Genomic DNA, 18,921 nt, shown 5'->3' with positions numbered 1-18,921 from the left:
CCATAGGAAAATTATAGTAATACCATCTGTAAAAAAAGTTCTAACACTACTTTAGAAGTGAATGAAGTTTAAGCCAAGCCTCATCCTAGCGTAGCTTTTTCGCTAGCATTCCATGTAAACACTGCTCCGAGACTGATTAGGCGACGTGGTCAGATATCGAAGATAAATATGTACTGGAATATTTCCATAAGGGCCTTTTACATACTGACAAACGTTGATAATATAATTTATAGGCCTGTTAATGGCGGAAATGAGCAATTTATTTCAACATAACGTATTCACTCCATAGAGTTACACTGTACAATCATCCGACGTTGGGTGGAAAGATGGCACCCATGATTTAAGTTGTCGCAACTCTCAATATACGGCTCTGGCTCCATTAGAACACTGACACAGGGTTCGTTTGAAACAGGAAAAACTGCTGCCTTTTAAGATATCTAACTGGGGAGCGAGGCCACAAGTGTGGTTCGAAACCGAAACAAATATTTTGTTGCCTTGTAAGATATCTTAGAATTACCGAATAACTGTCGTTTTTGAAGGCAGCATCGATTCTCACTTCATGCTTCCTATTACCCATCATCCTTTCCGGCAACGTCTGAGAAAGTTGTGAAAAGTAAACAAATATGTCGGATGACATCGGTAATGGCTGCTGAATCTGTTGAAATGTGATTTGTGTGACATTATTTTTCTTAGATTTGTAGATTTGTAACGAGAAATAAATGTTTTACTATCTGATTATACCATCGTTGTAACCATTAATAGCGTCTGGTCTGATATATGTACCGTCTGTCAAACTAATTTCTACCGTTAACCTGCTAGCTTCCGTAAGCTAATTTAGTTTAACGTCCGGCTTTTGCTAACGTCATACTGTAGTGTTAACCAAAGATTCTAGAGTGCTACGCTCATTCTTAAAAGATGCATTTAATCCAAAGTCATGTCTAGTGAGACAGCTCTCAGCTGTCTTCCATTTCGAACAGAGCCAGAGAGTACTGCTTTACAATTAGGTGTGTTAACAAACCATATACCATCTGTATAGTTTATAAGTCATTTAAAAACATATTAATAAACATATTAATAAACCGCTTTCAATGTATTACTAAATGTTAAGTTATATATTCAGAAGCCATCAGATAACAGTTTACTTACAAATAGTGCATAAGACACTCAAAATATATTGTATGCACTGTGTAATTCATGCACAGCATACATGTTTATTAATGGTAAGCTTATAGATGTCAAAACCTCCATATAAACTTAAACGTATAGTTCATCATTTAGATTAGATTTATTACATGTTTCTTATTTTCTTTCTTAGTTTGTTAGTTGTTCTGCAGCTCCCCAATCTAAAGTGAGTTCTGACTCAGTTAACCAAAGCAAACAGACTCGACTACCTCGTACGTAACGTTGGGTTCTCGTAAGAAGAATGTTTAGCATGTCCGGTTGTAGGGAAGTTAACGCACCGTAGGGAGATAACCTTATTGTTTGGATAAGAAGCTCAGTCCAGCCAGCACAGAAATTCATGAACAAAGCTATGTAGCCTACAATACTACTTACTATATGTTAAAGTAAAGCATTGCATAGAGGCAAGTAAACCTAATGTAAAACAGCACTAACGATAATCAATTCAGAGTTTTTCGATGGATTGACCGTATAGGTCGAAAAAGTGGAAAGAAGATCTAGGCTATAACTTTTTTGTTTTGTTTTACCATGACTGTGTTTGAAGATGATCATGTCTGGTAGTTTCAACATTAACACGACTTTATATCACTTGTGAGGATGATATTAATAATAATACATAAATAAATATTTAACTTTGATGACTTTGAAGGCGAAGGAAGTGTGAGAAGAATTTCTGTGTGAACCATCTACCATATGAGTTACAAGATTCAGTTTGATGGCTAACGTCACAAAATTAAGTGCGAGTCTGCACAGTAAAGGTACTTTTGGCACCTGTTCCAAAAGCAGTCCACATTTCCTCTGGTTTGCACCTGTACCAAAAGCAGTCCACATTTCCTCTGGTTTTATCTTTCTAAACATGGCTACAGCCAGGACAACAACATCTGTGTCAACGGTGCAAATAATCACTTCCTGCAACCCTTCTTAACGGCATCTGAAACGTGTGTGTCTGCTTCTTCATGAGTTCATGGAGCAATACTTGCTAAGTCCCAGTGTGCAGGAGAGAAGAGTACCACACATCATTCTCTCTTCTCTCTTGTTGTGCCTTTTAGACTATCAGGCAAGTAGACATCCCAGATAATATCAAGTCGATTTGCATTTTTAAGCTGTGATTTTGCATATGGCACAAACATTGTCTGCGTAGTCATGGAAGGATCTGTACTAGGGTTCTAACCTGACTCCGCCAGATGGATTTGCTCCGCATATCCATCTGGGAACTTTTCATTGAAGAACTTTTGGGAAGGGGCGGACATACTGGTTAGCTGATTGGATAAACCATCTGTCTATTACCACCTTTGTTGGTTATCGACGGGCCAAATCAACCAATTAGATGAACAAAGTATTCTTCTAATGCCGTTTAACATACAATTAAGTTAGGTAACGTGACAAACGTTAAGATGTTTTAACTTACCATTTATGAACCTAATCAACGACAATTCCCATCAAGTTTTCACGGTAGGCCCTACACTTCTGAAGAAAGTATATTCCTCCATTATGAACTGGAATCAGCCGTGGAGGATGTCTGTGTCGTTCATTCCTCCCAGCTGCATGGCTGAGACTCATAGCTTCACAGTTTACCCAGGAATACTTTCTAATTTGAATAAAACTTGCGCGATAGCTATGCTCATCTCTGTGGATGCCGTCATGTTGTTCGTTGCGTCACACCTCAACCCGCCTCAAAGCCAACGCTGATTGGACGTTCGTTTGGTGAACTGCTCCAAATTTTCTTTAACGGAAAGTATCCAGACTGATCTGCGAGTGAAACCCTGAAGCTCGCGAGATCAGGATGGTCTCACGAGGCTACTAGGGTTCAGCATCTGGGCCACAGCTCCACCATCAAGGAGCTACCACATCAACCACAGCAGCTCCACATCAACCACAGCAACACCACATCAACCACAGCAACACCACATCAACCACAGCAGCACCACGTTAACCACAGCAGCTCCACATCAACCACAGCAGCACCACATCAACCACATCAACACCACGTCAACCACAGCAGCACCACATCAACCACAGCAGCACCACATCAACCACAGCAGAACCACATCAACCACAGCAGAACCACATCAACCACAGCAGCACCACATCAACCACAGCAGCACCACGTCAACCACATCAACACCACGTCAACCACAGCAGCACCACATCAACCACAGCAGCACCACATCAACCACAGCAGAACCACATCAACCACAGCAGCACCACATCAACCACAGGAGCACCACAGCAACACCACATCAACCACAGCAGCACCACATCAACCACAGCAGCACCACATCAACCACAGCAGCTATGTGTATATTATACAGCAAATATCTAGCCTTAGAAGTCAGATCGGAAGTGCCTCCACGTCTGAAAATAAACTTCAAGGTGTGTAGAAACACTGAACAAAATGTCATGCTTTAGTCATAAAATGCACAATACTTTCATTATGAGCTTAACCGCTCCATTATGATTCTGGGTAGCTGTTACGATCACAGCCAAAGTCCCTCCTGAAGGCCTGCTGGTCCTTTGGGGAATAAAGAGTGTGTGTGTGTGTGTGTGTGTGTATGTGCGTGTGTGCAAGAGCATGATTTTTGAGGTGCAGATAGAGACTCTCAGACCTCTTTTGTCTTCAGTTCTTTTGTTGTTTTTGAGGCAATTATGGTGTGTGAGCCTCCTGACCAGTGTGTGTGTGTGAGTGTGTGTGAGTTTCTGTACGAGTGTAACTATTTGTGTGTGTGTGTGTTTCTGTACGAGTGTGTGTATATGTGTGAGTATTGTGTGTGTGTGTGTGTGTGTTTTAGCACTTAGCTCTATACATTCCCTTGCACAGCTAAATTAAAATCTCTACTCTGCCTCTGTAATCTTACCCTTTAGTGTGTGTGTGTGTGTACCTGTGTGTGTGTGTGTGTGTGTGTGTAGCTGATGCTTTTGTCCAAAACGATGTCCATTATATTTTAGCCAAGGCCCAAACAAAACACACCAGAGAGGCTCACCCTCCCTTCGGTTGCTAAGTTACGGGTACGCAGGCGGGTACGCCACTCCGTCTAGCTTCTTGTTTTTGTTTGATTGTTTTAGAATTTGTGTGATTTTATGTAATGTTTTGTTACATTTTTGTATTGCCTTGTGTAGTTTAAATTATTCCAGATAGATGTTATTTTTCGATCATTTTTTGTTTTTTGTTTTGTCATTTTGTTGTCTATCGTTTATTGCTGCCTGTCTGTTCAGCTGAAGAGCTAACTCGTTAGTCATCATTGGCAGTGGCTCTGTTGAGAGAAACCATCCACTCAACATTGAACTGATGCACAAGCTGTACTCCCAAAGTCTGGCCTGGTGCTCTGTAACTTGATTCTGTAACTTCGCCTTCTCTGTGAGGGATCCACCGCTGTCATGGCGCCTGCTCTGTGAGAGTTCCACCGCTGTCATGGCGCCTGCTCTGTGAGAGTTCCACCGCTGTCATGGCGCCTGCACTGTGAGGGATCCGCCGCTGTCATGGCGACTGCTCTGTGAGAGATCCACCGCTGTCATGGCGCCTGCACTGTGAGGGATCCGCCGCTGTCATGGCGACTGCTCTGTGAGAGTTCCACCGCTGTCATGGGTCCATCGGGTGCCGAGCTTCCATGCTAACGTGCTTCCATGCTAACGTGCTTCCATGCTAACGTGCGTCCATGCTAACGTGCTTCCATGCTAACGTGTGTCCATGCTAACGTGCCTCCATGCTAACGTGCTTCCATGCTAACGTTGGCTGCCTGGACTGGAGGATTGCAGGGGAACTCTGGACTGAGAGCTGCCTTGAGACATCTGTCGCACGTCGATCGAGCTGCTTGTCTGTGTCGGGAGATCGCGTGCGACTTCAGACCCCCTTCCAGAGCTGATCCAGACGGCCAGCAATGCTGCCGGTGCTTTGTGTCTCACCGTCCAATGGGTTGCTGGTCTGCGGCCTGGCTTTTGCTTTTCCGGCGTCCCGGTTTTACCGGGATTGTCCTTTTTAACAGCCTGTCCCGGGAAATGTATCCACTACCCCGAGACACTAAATGTCCCGGTTTTTGAAAGGCTACGTGAATACGTTCAGTTTACTGTTTTCTCTTCACTTAAAATAGCTATGCGTTGTGCACAGAGCGGTCGATCTCTCTTGTGTGTAGAATGCGCTATCATTGGCTCTGTAGGGACGTGACATAGCCTACCTAACGCGTCTGTCTTGGCAGCTACCAGGCCTACTACAGGCGGCAGAAGCAGTGAAGATTGAATAGTCTACCTAACATCAAATACTCAATGTAAGATAAGTTTCCTCTTATGAGAACACACAATGCACAATATGCACAATCTTACGGCACAAAGGCCAATTTTGTCTTGTGGGTCTAATGGTCGGGTCATCAATATGTCCAGGTTTTTTATCAGACATAGGTGGCATCCCTAGTCACCATTGACCGTGGACTTTATTCATTGTTGATATGATTGTTGATTTGTCATGTCTCTGTGTGTGTTATGTGTGTTTTCTGTAGCCTTCCACACTCGCTGGCAACTACAAAAGGTCCGTCTATGCTGTTTGTGTTAGGAGCGCTTTGGGTTGCACTTTGCAATAAAAATCTTACCTACCTCACTTTACCTTACCTTACCTTCAGTATTCCCAGAGAAATTCCACACAGTGTTTTGTTTTTGTTTGGGGCACAGGCTGTCTCCAATTTGTTTGTTTCCAGTTTTCAGAGAGAGCCTGGGCTGCCTACTTTGGAGACTACATGTTTTTACGGTGTACATGAGGGATGGCTAGCTAGCAGATTGAGAGGAGGTGTTCACAGAACGTGTCCAAAAATGTTTTGGGCTTGAAATGGTGTGCGATTGCTGACATCCCCTTTTAATGGCAGCTAATGCTAGAGTTCAGCTAACGCTAGAGTGTAGCTAATGCTAGAGTTCAGCTAACGCTAGAGTCCAGCTAATGCTAGAGTTCAGCTAATGCTATAATCCAGCTAATGCTAAGAGTCCAGCTAATGCTAGAGTTCAGCTAATGCTAGAGTTCAGCTGGGCAGTAATAAAGTGATAGAAGCTAACGTTAGAGTTCAGCTGGGTAATGGAGTGATAGAAGCTAACGCTAGAGTTTAGCTGGGCAGTAATAAAGTGATAGAAGCTAACGCTAGAGTTTAGCTGGGCAGTAATAAAGTGATAGAAGCTAATGCTAGAGTTCAGCTGGGTAATGGAGTGATAGAAGCTAACGCTAGAGTTCAGCTGGGCAGTAATAAAGTGATAGAAGCTAACGCTAGAGTTTAGCTGGGCAGTAATAAAGTGATAGAAGCTAACGCTAAAGTTCAGCTGGGTAATGGAGTGATAGAAGCTAACGCTAGAGTTCAGCTGGGCAGTAATAAAGGGATAGAAGCTAACGCTAGAGTTCAGCTGGGTAATGGAGTGATAGAAGCTAACGCTAGAGTTTAGCTGAGCATCAGATCAGCAGTGTCTATTTCTTTCAGCTGTAGTAGTAGTCAGCCAGGTTAACATTTGTGTGTGTGTGTAAGTTGAATAAAGTTGTGCCCAGTAGTGTGTGTGGAGTGTAGGCAGACCTGTGTAAGCTTGTGTTTGCATACGTTTGTGTGTGTGTGTGTACGGTGTGCAGACATCCCAAGTCTCCCGAAAGTTACGAGAGTCTCCTGCATAGCGGCTCCCTGACGCCCGCAAATTAGATAAAATCTCGGAATCTAGAGCGAGCGATCAAGAGCGAGACTTAAAACCACGTGTGCATCTGAGTGTAGCGCGCACACGACAGGGGGGTGAGAAAGGGGTGATGCATGTGTGCCTGAGCGCATCCATGACAGAGAGCATCCTGATTGGCTTGTTTCGCTAAATCAACAGTTTTCAGTGTAGGCGGGATTTTTATCTCTTTTCTCCCGAACTTAATCCAGTGTATATAGGAACAGGAGCGCCATAGAGTCAGTGCCCCCAAAAAAGGAAAATGTAAGACCCATTTCAAAGTGTACCCTTGTCTCATAATCATAAGTCTGTTTCACCTACCAGGACTGCAAGAAATCTAGGAGTTGTTCTCGACAACCAACTAACCTTCTCAGATCATGTTGCCTCAGTCGCCCGGTCATGCCGTTTCGCACTCTACAACATACGGAAAATCAGGACTTACTTGACTCAAGATGCTACCCAACTTCTGGTTCAGGCAATAGTCATCTCCTGGTCTACAACCAACCCAAAAGGGCACATGTTACCCCGCTGCTCATCCAGCTACACTGGCTACCTATGGCGGCCCGCATCAAATTCAAGGCTCTAACGCTTGGCCACAAAGTAGTCTCCGGTTCTGCTCCCACCTACTTGAATGCCCTCATACAGACATACGCTACCTCCAGACCGCTGCGCTCCTCAGACGAACGACGTCTAGCTCTACCTCCGGTACGCTCAGGGCAGGGACATCCCTCTCCATTTTCAAAAAACTCCTGAAGACCCAGCTCTTTAGAGAACATCTCCTCTCATAGCTCCACTTGCAACAAGTCTTGCTGATCCTTGCACTTACCAGCCGTCTTGAAATGACACTCAACTGTTTAAAAACAGCACTCACTGATGCACTTATTCTTACTGTACTGTTGAGAGAATTGCTTTAAAACTTAACTGTTTCCATGTTGTCGCTTTGGTTAAAAATGCGTCAGCCAAATGTAATGTAAAAATGACAGACCTAGTCTTGCACGCTGCACTGTGACTTTAGCATTGCCCATGGCGGGTTAAATGATTGCATGTTGAGGTGAGTTTAACTAATGTCAATTCATGTGCATATTATTCAGGCCTATATTAGATGGCTAGTCGCCAAGGCTACATAAAAAGAGCAAACTAACTAAATCTACATATTTTGTTTTCACAATTTCTATCTAGCCTTCCTTATTCGGTGTACTGACTAGACATTATTGAACAAACATATTAATCTGTATTTCAGTATCTAAGTAGGCTACCGTTTTTTCATTATTATTATTATTATTTATTAATTAATTAATTAAAAAAAAAAATGTTTTGGGGGGGGGACTTTTTGCAGGTTGGGGTGTGTGTGTGTGTACGGTGTGTGTGTGTACGGTGTGTGTGTGTGTGTGTGTAATAGAGAGCAGATGAGGTGTGTGTGTGTGTGTAATAGAGAGCAGATGAGGTGAGCTCAGTGCTGGACTATTGTAGTGTGTGTGTGTGTGGTGTGTTTGTGTGTGTGTGTGTGTGTGTACGGTGTGTGTGTGTGTAATAGAGAGCAGATGAGGTGAGCTCAGTGCTGGACTATTGTAGTGTGTGTGTGTGTGTGTACGGTGTGTGTGTGTGTGCAGTAGAGAGCAGATGAGGTGTGTGTGTGTGTAATAAAGAGCTGATGAGGTGAGCTCAGTGCTGGACTATTGTAGTGTGTGTGTGTGGTGTGTTTGTGTGTGTGTGTGTGTGTGTACGGTGTGTGTGTGTAATAGAGAGCAGAAGAGGTGAGCTCAGTGCTGGACTATAGTGTGTGTGTGTGTGTGCGTATGGTGTGTGTGTGTGTGCATATGGTGTGTGTGTGTGCATATGGTGTGTGTGTGTGTGTGTGTGGACGGTGTGTGTGTGTGAGGTGAGCTCAGTGCTGGACTATTGTAGTGAATATTGCTGCTGCAGAGCTGCTCTTCATTATTTATGAAAACACCCACATTTCACAGCAGCTGGGAAACCGCTAGTACAGTGTGTATCTGTGTGTGTGTGTGTGTGTGTGTGTGTGTGTGTGTATCTGTGTGTGTGTGTGTGTGTGTGGTTTGGCCTTCATTTCTTTGTCCTTGTCTGCATACACAGACAACATAAAAGAACTCTGCAATGGTTTGAGCTGTGTAGTGAGTTTCCCTGCACTTGGGTGGATTCTGACGAGGGCCATCTGGGAATCGAGGCTTTTCTAGTCCTTCTCTCAGTCTGTACGTGTGTGTGTGGGGTGTGTGTGTGTGTGTACGGTGTGTGTGTGTGTACGGTGTGTGTGTGTGCTTTTCTAGTCCTTCTTTGTTCTCAGTCTGTGTATGTGTGTGTGTGGGGTGTTATTCTTAGTGTGTGTGTGTTTGTCTGCAGTGTTGTTGATGTTCCAATGTGTGTGTGTGTCTGTGTGGTATTTTCTGGTACTAAAGCACAAAGCCAGTGGGGGGGGTCTGAGAGATTTGGTACTGAGACACATCACACATGGGCTCTGATGTGGCCCTGATATGGCTCTGATGTGGCCCTGATATGGCTCTGCTATGGCTCTGATGTGGCCCTAATGTGGCCCTGATGCTGCCCTGATATGGCCCTAATGTGGCCCTGATATGGCTCTGATGCTCCCCTGATATGGCCCTGATGTGGCTCTGATGCTGCCCTGATATGGCCCTGATGTGGCCCTGATATGGCTCTGATGCTGCCCTGATGTGGCTCTGATGCTGCCCTGATGTGGCTCTGATGCTGCCCTGATATGGCCCTGATGTGGCCCTGATATGGCTCTGATGCTGCCCTGATATGGCTCTGATGCTGCCCTGATGTGGCCCTGATATGGCCCTGATGTGGCTCTGATGTGGCCCTGATGTGGCTCTGATGTGGCCCTGATGTGGCTCTGATGCTGCCCTGATGTGGCCCTAATGTGGCTCTGATGTGGCCCTGATGTGGCCCTAATGTGGCCCTGATGTGGCTCTGATGTGACCCTGATATGGCTCTGATGTGGCCCTGATATGGCTCTGATGTGGCCCTGATATGGCTCTGATGTGACTGATATGGCCCTGATGTGGCCCTGATATGGCCCTAATGTGGCCCTGATGTGGCCCTGATGTGACTGATGTGGCCCTGATGTGGCCCTAATGTGGCCCTGATATGACTCTGATGCGGCCCTAAAATGTGGCTCTGATGTGTGTTTCTGACTGCTGTTGTCGAGACAAGAGTGTGTGTGTGTGTCTGAATGTCTTTGTTGAGACGTGTATGTGATTGCCGTTGTCATGACAATTGTGTTTTAATGCAGGGCTTAAAGTGCTCAGACGTGAGCTGGTATGCTTAAGATCTGAAAATAGCCAATGAGACTACAGTATGACGTCCTCATAAATGTCTGATAACTACTATTGCTTTAAAGGGGTGGTTCAGGATTTTGGGCATAGGACCTCATTTCCAAGTTAGCAAGTGTGATATTTATCAGTGGAGACTGTTTTCAACACCTTTCATCCAGTCCTTCTAATTGCAGAGTTCGCAGTTGCTAGGCTAGCGCAAGTCATCTGTATGTGTTAGCCTGTCTCTAAACCAGGGGTGGGCAACTAATTTCCCCAAGGGGCCACATGACAAACTGGGACTGTTGAGGAGGGCCGGACCCAAAATACCGAACTCAAGTCTGAACTCAATTCTGTTCAATTCTATTCTGTTCTTGTATAACATTAAGTAAATCATATGGTTTTGTTTACTAGTCGTAAGAACAGATTAAAATTTAAGGGAGACAAAGGAAAAACAGCAATATTTAATCTATGTCCAGTATTTAATCCTCATTCTCGAAAATGATTTTTTGACATTGACATTTTTTCACTTTTCAAAGACTGATATAAAAAAGTACTACAATATCTATATAATTAGGCTAGGTCATGAAAATGTGAAGGAGTCAGTACCTACAACCGATAGGCCTGTGTCACCATTTCATCAACACTCAGCAATATTTCATCATTAAATCATTACCATCATTAAATTAACTCTATGCAAAATTAGACTACGAAAATGTGGAGCAGACAATAGTAGGCTGTCATTAGTTAATCAACATGCACAAAGAAAACTATTTTAAAAATGTAGGCTATGTTTTTGCTTTAACTTTATGCACATAACTGTGATTGGTGAACTCGCTCTGTGTGTTGAGCCGGCTGCTTCAAGCAACCTGTGGGTAGTAGCAGCATCATACTAGTTCGCTAACATAAGCTTTGCAAATAATTACGGGGTTATCCGATTGTAAACTGTCTATCTGCCAGTAACGTTTTGAAATGAACACTTCGTATCGCCAACGAGCAGCAGTAGGAGTTCGTTCTAACAACCTTTGCGGTGGTGAGCGACGCAGACATAAGAGACACAAAACTTTGAAAGGTTTACGCCGACGTAAAGGCAACTGCATTGTGTCGACGCAGAAGCATAAATTCTATTCACCAGCACATAAGTGAGGGTGTTTACGTCGTATGCATCCACGCACAAATGGATGGGCGTACAAATAGCAGTCGCTTTCAAAATAAAAACAACGATATTGATTTGCATGCATTATCTCTATGCTAGGCTCTAGACTATTGTTCTTTCAAGGACCTTACGCGGGCCGGTCAGGGAAAGCCCACGGGCCGGATGTGGCCCGCGGGCCGTATGTTGCCCATGTATGCTCTAAACAGTCTTACCCACTCCACAGTACACCCGAGGCAAATAAATTATAACGCCAGACTATCGATGTAAATGTCTGTGTTGATAGTTTTATTTCTAACATTGTTCTATCCTTGCATTTCAATGATCGCATTACATTTTGAGGGACTAGTTTCTTAGCAGCGGCGGAATGATACTTGCTCCGGTTAGTAATACTGCGCCGAAAAGTAAACAGAGAAGCGCACTCCAATGGGGATACCTAGTAGTAGCCTTGGTAATATCAGTCCGCCGCTGCGTTGCTTAAATGCCTACTACCAACTTCAGGGAACAAAGTATAACTATTGCAACGCAATGCGAGGGTAGTTGTATTTCTTACACTATTCTATCAACACAGACATTTACATCGATTGTCTGGAATTTGCCTCGGGTGTACTTTGGAGTGGGTAAGACTGTTTTTAGTGGCAGGCTAACACATACTGATGACTTGCGCTAGCCTAGCACCTGCGAACTGTGCAATTAGAAGGACTGGATGAAACGTGTTAAAAACGGTCTCCACTGATGAATATCACACTTGCTAACTTGGAAATGAGGTCCTATGTCCAAAATCCTGAACCACCCCTTTAAGCCCTGTTAATGCCAAGACCAGTGTGTGTCTCTGACCTCTCTTGTGGAGATGTTTACAAACAGGGACCAAGTAAGTAAGAGGGATGGAAAAGTTGACTAGGTGGAAAGGAAGAGGTGGAGAGGTGTGTGTGTGTGTGTATTTGCAGGCTTTGGACGATCGTATCTTCTGCATCATCTACACGTTTCATGTGTGACGTGTGTGTGTGTGTGTGTGTGTGTGTAGCATGTGTGTGTGTGCGTGTATCTGCAGGGTTTGGGAACATCTCCCCACACACGGAGGGCGAATGTGTGTGACGAGTGTGTGTGTGTGACGGGTGTGTGTGACGTGTGTGTGTGTGTATCTGCAGGGTTTGGGAACATCTCCCCACACACTGAGGGGGGGCGGATCTTCTGCATTATCTATGTGACGTGTGTGTGTGACGTGTGTGTGTGTGTATCTGCAGGGTTTGGGAACATCTCCCCACACACTGAGGGCGGGCGGATCTTCTGCATTATCTATGTGACGTGTGTGTGTGTGTGTGTGTGTATCTGCAGGGTTTGGGAACATCTCCCCACTCACTGAGGGCGGGCGGATCTTCTGCATTATCTATGTGACGTGTGTGTGTGTGTGTGTGTGTATCTGCAGGGTTTGGGAACATCTCCCCACACACTGAGGGCGGGCGGATCTTCTGCATTATCTACGCTCTGCTGGGCATTCCGCTCTTCGGCTTCCTGCTCGCCGGCGTTGGGGACCAGCTGGGCACCATCTTCGGCAAATGCATCACCAGGGTGGAGAAGATGATCGTGGTGAGTGTGTGTGTGTGTGGATCACCAGGGTGGAGAAGATGATCGTGGTGAGTGTGTGTGTGTGTGTGGATCACCAGGGTGGAGAAGATGATCGTGGTGAATGTGTGTGTGTGTGTGAGTGTGTGTGTGTGGATCACCAGGGTGTCTGTAACTCATCACAGCTCGTCTGTAACTCATCACAGCGTGTCTGTAACTCATCACGGCTCGTCTGTAACTCATCACAGCGTGTCTGTAACTCATCACAGCGTGTCTGTAACTCATCACAGCTCGTCTGTAACTCATCATCACGGCTCGTCTGTAACTCATCACAGCGTGTCTGTAACTCATCACGGCTGGTCTGTAACTCATCACGGCTCGTCTGTAACTCATCACGGCTCGTCTGTAACTCATCATCACGGCTCGTCTGTAACTCATCACGGCTCGTCTGTAACTCATCATCACGGCTCGTCTGTAACTCATCACGGCTCGTCTGTAACTCATCACGGCTCGTCTGTAACTCATCATCACGGCTCGTCTGTAACTCATCATCACGGCTCGTCTGTAACTCATCATCACGGCTCGTCTGTAACTCATCACATCAACAAAGATGCTAGAGGATCATTTAATGAAAAACTCGGCTCTGACAGGAGTGGGCATCAGCGTCTCAGTTTATCATAGTGACAGGAGCGGGCATCAGTGGGCATCAGCGTCTCAGTCTATCATAGTGACAATGACGCGCTGAAGAGACTCAGATCCATCTCTACGCCACATCCCACATGAGTAGGTGGCACTCTTCCTTTTTAATGGTTTCCATGTCAACAGAATCAGAAACAGCAAATTCAACTAAAAAGTCACAGCGGCATCCAACACACACACACACACACACACACACACGCATCTCATTATAAATAGGTCTCCTAATTTATTAAAGATTGTTTCTCCTCATTTGTAAGGTTTTTGTGGATAAAACACCTGACCTGCCAACTGAATACACACACACACACACACACACACACACAGCCAGTAATGAGGTTGAGGATATTCTGACCTGCCAACTATAATGGGTTATACACACACACACACACACACATACTGTACACACACGTGTGTGCACACACATACATATACACACCTGCACTGCCAACTGAATATAATGGATTTGAAATGTAACTGAATATAATGGCTAATACATGCACACACACACTTCATGGTGATACACGTACACACACACACACACACACACACACACACACACACACACACACACACACACACGTGCATGCTAACTGCAACTGACCTGCCAACTGAATATAATGGGTTGGAAATGTAACTGATTATAATGGGTAATACACGTACACACACACACACACACACACACGTGCATGCACACACCTCATGCTAGTAGATGTACACACAGAGACATACACACACCTCATGATAATACACATACACACTCACACGCACATGCACACACACACATACCTCATGATAATACACACACACACTCACATGTACATGCACACACACACACAAAGCTCATACTAGTAGACGTACACACACAGACATACACACACCTCATGGTAATACACATAGACACACACTCACATGCACATGCACACCTATATACACACCTCATGATAATACACACTCACACGTACATGCACACACACACACACACACACTTCATGATAACATACGCACACACACACCTCATGGTAATACACATACACACACACAAAGCTCATGCTAGTAGACGTACATACACACACACCTCATGGTAATACACATACACACACACACAAAGCTCATGCTAGTAGACGTACATACACACACACCTCATGGTAATACACATACACACACACACAAAGCTCATGCTAGTAGACGTTCACACACACACACCTCATGGTAATACACATACACACACACACAAAGCTCATGCTAGTAGACGTACATACACACACACCTCATAGTAATACACATACACACACACACAAAGCTCATGCTAGTAGACGTACATACACACACACCTCATGGTAATACACATACACACACACAAAGCTCATGCTAGTAGACGTACATACACACACACCTCATAGTAATACACATACACACACACACAAAGCTCATGCTAGTAGACGTACATACACACACACCTCATGGTAATACACATACACACACACAAAGCTAATGCTAGTAGACGTACACACACACACCTCATGGTAATACACATACACACACACACAAAGCTCATGCTAGCAGACATACATACACACACCTCATGGTAATACACACACACACACACCTCATGAGAACTCATTTGTATTGAGCCACACACACCGCCTCTGTCTTTCCTCGAAGCATCTGACGCACAGCCGCTGTGTGTGTGTGTGTGTGTGTGTGTGTGAGTGTGTGTGTGTGTGTGTGTGTGTGTGTCTGTGTGTGTGAGTGTGTGTATCTGTGTGTGTCTGTGTGTGTGTCTGTGTGTGTGTGTCTGCCTGCTTGTGTGTGTGTCTGTGTGTGTGTGTCTGCCTGCGTGTGTGTGTGTGTCTGTGTGTGTGTGTGTGTGTGTGATAGAGGTGTAACGGTACACAGAAGTCACGGTTCGGTTCATACCTCGGTTCGGACATCACGGTTCGGTACGAGTTCGGTACAATGGAGGAGAAAGCAAAACAAAAATGCAGAAAGCATTTTTTTTTGTGCATGTCTCAGGCTGTACCACCTAGTGTCATACAGTATCTTCCCTGAGTTATCTGCAACAGCCTGAAGTGTGTAAGATGTAGGCTAAACAGTACAATAAGTACCCAGACTCCATCTGTAACTTGTAAACAAAATAAGACAATCAGCTCTAAAACTGAAAATAGGCCTACAGCATCTCTTATTTCTGAAAGTGCAAATTACATAGAAAAATTAAGCAAGACCTTCAACATCTGTGTTTAGTTGTATATGGAAGGGTCTACAATTTGCCTCAATATTTTTTTTATTGTGTGTAAAGTAATAATCTAGCCTACTAATTGTGAAAATATCACACTATTTTGACTTTTTAAAAAAAACGAAATTGCTCCTTTCATTTCATAAACAGACTACAACTAGAAGTCACGTGACTTTGCCCTTTGACGTTAACTCACCGTAGCATGGTTTGTTTATTAGCCTGGTTAGCGTTGTCACTTTATTTTACTGTCTATGCACTTAACACTACCAGAACCTCATGTGAGAAGTTACCCCAACATAAAGGCAATTACCACGCGATTTACATAGCTTTCTGTCATTACGAAATCATTTAATTTAAGCCATAGGTTTTGGCCCTATTTGTATGTGTATCCAAAGGCTGCTGAAGCGCAGGGGAAGTTTTTTCCCCTTGTTTCAGTGATTGGTAGCCTACATCATCTGGGTGATGGCTTCGAGTAGCATTTTTTCCACTCACATACCCAACAACTGCTGAACAACGCCGACAAACAGTTTCATCTTATCCACCACTCTTTCGCCTGTACTAACGTTACTGTAACTGAAGTTTTCAAACTTGCGCTCTTAAAGAGACCAGCGGATCCTCTAACTCTTGTGGGTCTAACGTTAGTGCTGCTAATGACTGACGGACTCGACCGACGACCTGACAAAAAAAAACATAGGCGCCAATCAGAGCTAAGGCGAGGCTACAGATTAGCATTAGGTGTCGCTAAAGAACTCCCGTAACTCTCGCTACTTAACAGTAATTGCGCATGACATTAATTAATCCGCACACGAGTTTTATGTATTTTTATACCGTGTATTCTCCGTGTAAATTCATGCACCGAACCGTGACGCCCGTACCGTTTCGGTTCAATACGAATACATGAACCGTTACACCCCTAGTGTGTGAGTGTGTGTCTGTATGTGTGTGTGTGTCTGCCTGCTTGTGTGTGTGTCTGTGTGTGTGTGTCTGCCTGCGTGTGTGTGTGTGTCTGTGTGTGTGTGTGTGTGTGTGAGTGTGTGTCTGTATGTGTGTGCACGTTTAAAAGCAGAGCAAAGCTATTTAAACAGCCTAATTGCTTTCCCTGGAAACAGATAAAATCCAATAACTAAAAAGCCATGTAGACAAAGGTTATTGCTCTTCCTGCAGAGTGTGTGTGTTTCATTTGTGTGTGTGTGTGGGGGGGGGGGGCGGCGCATGTATATGTGTGCGTGTGTGCGTGTGTGTGTGTGTGTGTTTGTGTGTGTGGGCGCATGTATATGTGTGCGTGTGTTTGTGTGTGTGTGTGTAAGATTGTTTTGATTGTGGGTGTGTGTGTGTTTGTGGGTGCATGTATATGTGTGCGTACGGTGTGTAAGATTGTTTTGATGGTGGGTGTGTGTGTGTGTGTGTGTGTAAGATTGTTTTGATTGTGGGTTAATTGCTTTGACAAACACACTGAAAAACACCTGCGCGGCCTGAAAGATTGATTTTGTGTGTGTGTGTGTGTGTGTGTGTGTGTGTGTGTGTGTGTGTTTATGGATTGTTCCATTGCTCTGTTGGTCTTAATTAAAAGGGGCCATCTTTCTGGAGTCACCAGTCTCCATATAGCCCAGTGTGTAATGAACACACACACGCACGCACGCACATACGCACGCACACAGACTCACACACGCACGCACACACGCAGACTCATACACACACACGCACGCACACACGCAGACTCATACACACAGACTCACACACACGCACGCACACAGACTCACACATGCACACGCTAGAGTTAAGACACACACACTCACATATATGCTTTTACATAGAGTAAAGTGGGCACACACACACACACACACACACACACACACACACACTACAGCTCTGGCACCAGGTATGGTGCACACACACACACACACACACTACAGCTTTGACACCAGGTATGGTGCACACACACACACACACACACACACACACTACAGCTTTGACACCAGGTATGGTGCACACACACACACATACACACACACACACACACACTACAGCTCTGGCACCAGGTATGGTGCACACACACAAACACACACTATGGCAGGGTAGGAATTTCACGGCGGCCACAACGGCCATGGCCGTCGTAGCCCCTTGCATTGGCCGTGAAGCCCGTTTGAAAATCAGAGGTTTACAGGCCACGGTGGCCTTGGTGCCCCATTCTTTCAATATTCTGCTTTGCGTCCTACTAATAGCGATTTTTAGTTAGCCTGTGGCCTGTCAAAATAATCTTAGCATTTACAGTGCAAATTAATTTAGTCTTTTACGCAGTGGAGAAAGTGACAGCGCAAGAAAGTGCGTCCAATTCACCCATTCTTCTCAGTTGAACTACTCGCGAAGTAGCCTATTCATCACACAGACATCACAAGTATCACATGAAAGAGCTTTTTCTCAGCCTTTAAACGATGTTAGCCGATAATTGCTGTGTTGAACGGTTCGCGAGAAAAGTAGGCCTAAATATAATTCAATTTAATCATACATTCTACTGAAGGTTTTGCGTCCCATGATCTCGATAACCCATTCATCTCGGTGGAATACTTCACGAACCCTTCTTTTAATACATGACAAACCATATATCGGAATAAACAGCAGACCTTACCGAACACAAAAGTGTAAAGCAGTCCCCTGTACAGTTAGCCGTTCCAGAGTAATCTAATTTTGAATTTGCAGTAAATTTCGACATGCATGGATGTCTCCAAATTTGGGCTTTGCGTTTTACAATGTGTTTAAATTGTTCCACATGATTTCATAACGGGCCAAATACAAAATAAATGTTACAAATATCGCCTAGATATTGGTAAATCATAGGACAGCTGACTAAGAGTTTGTGAAAGCATTTGATCACAAAATGCATGCATCTAGGCTATTTGAATCTCTTAAAGCTGAGCTGTGCTTAAATTGTTCAATACATGATTTCATAACAGGCCAAATATAAAATAAATGTTATATATAGCCTAGATATCTGTAAATATTACATGATCAGATGATTTACAGTTCTATGTAATATGTCATGTTTCATGTTTTTGTAATGTTTCATACAGTGATGCAGGTCTACTGCAGTGAATAGGCTAAATACAACTTTGATCTTTTTTATAGCCTACTACTGTATAGTTAACTTT

The 18,921-nt window shown here is 44.3% G+C and overlaps 1 protein-coding gene across 1 annotated transcript in view; it reads left to right on the top strand.

Annotated features, from left to right (window-relative positions):
- kcnk2b (potassium channel, subfamily K, member 2b) overlaps positions 1-18,921 on the top strand; it is a 61,580-nt gene that overhangs the window by 20,914 nt on the left and 21,745 nt on the right. The window contains exon 3 of the mRNA XM_076273137.1: positions 12,707-12,867. Within this exon, the coding sequence (XP_076129252.1) occupies positions 12,707-12,867 (161 nt within the window). The remainder of the gene's footprint in view (positions 1-12,706; positions 12,868-18,921) is intronic.

This window comes from Alosa pseudoharengus, unplaced genomic scaffold (genome assembly GCF_046254945.1).
Source record: "Alosa pseudoharengus isolate Yale_2024_CS ecotype anadromous, Long Island Sound unplaced genomic scaffold, YU_APseudo_1.1 YU_APseudo_1.1_scf_7, whole genome shotgun sequence".
Classification (NCBI taxonomy): Eukaryota; Metazoa; Chordata; class Actinopteri; order Clupeiformes; family Clupeidae; genus Alosa; species Alosa pseudoharengus.
The sequence above is the reverse complement of the archived record's forward strand: the minus strand, read 5'-3'. Positions and strand labels throughout refer to the sequence as shown.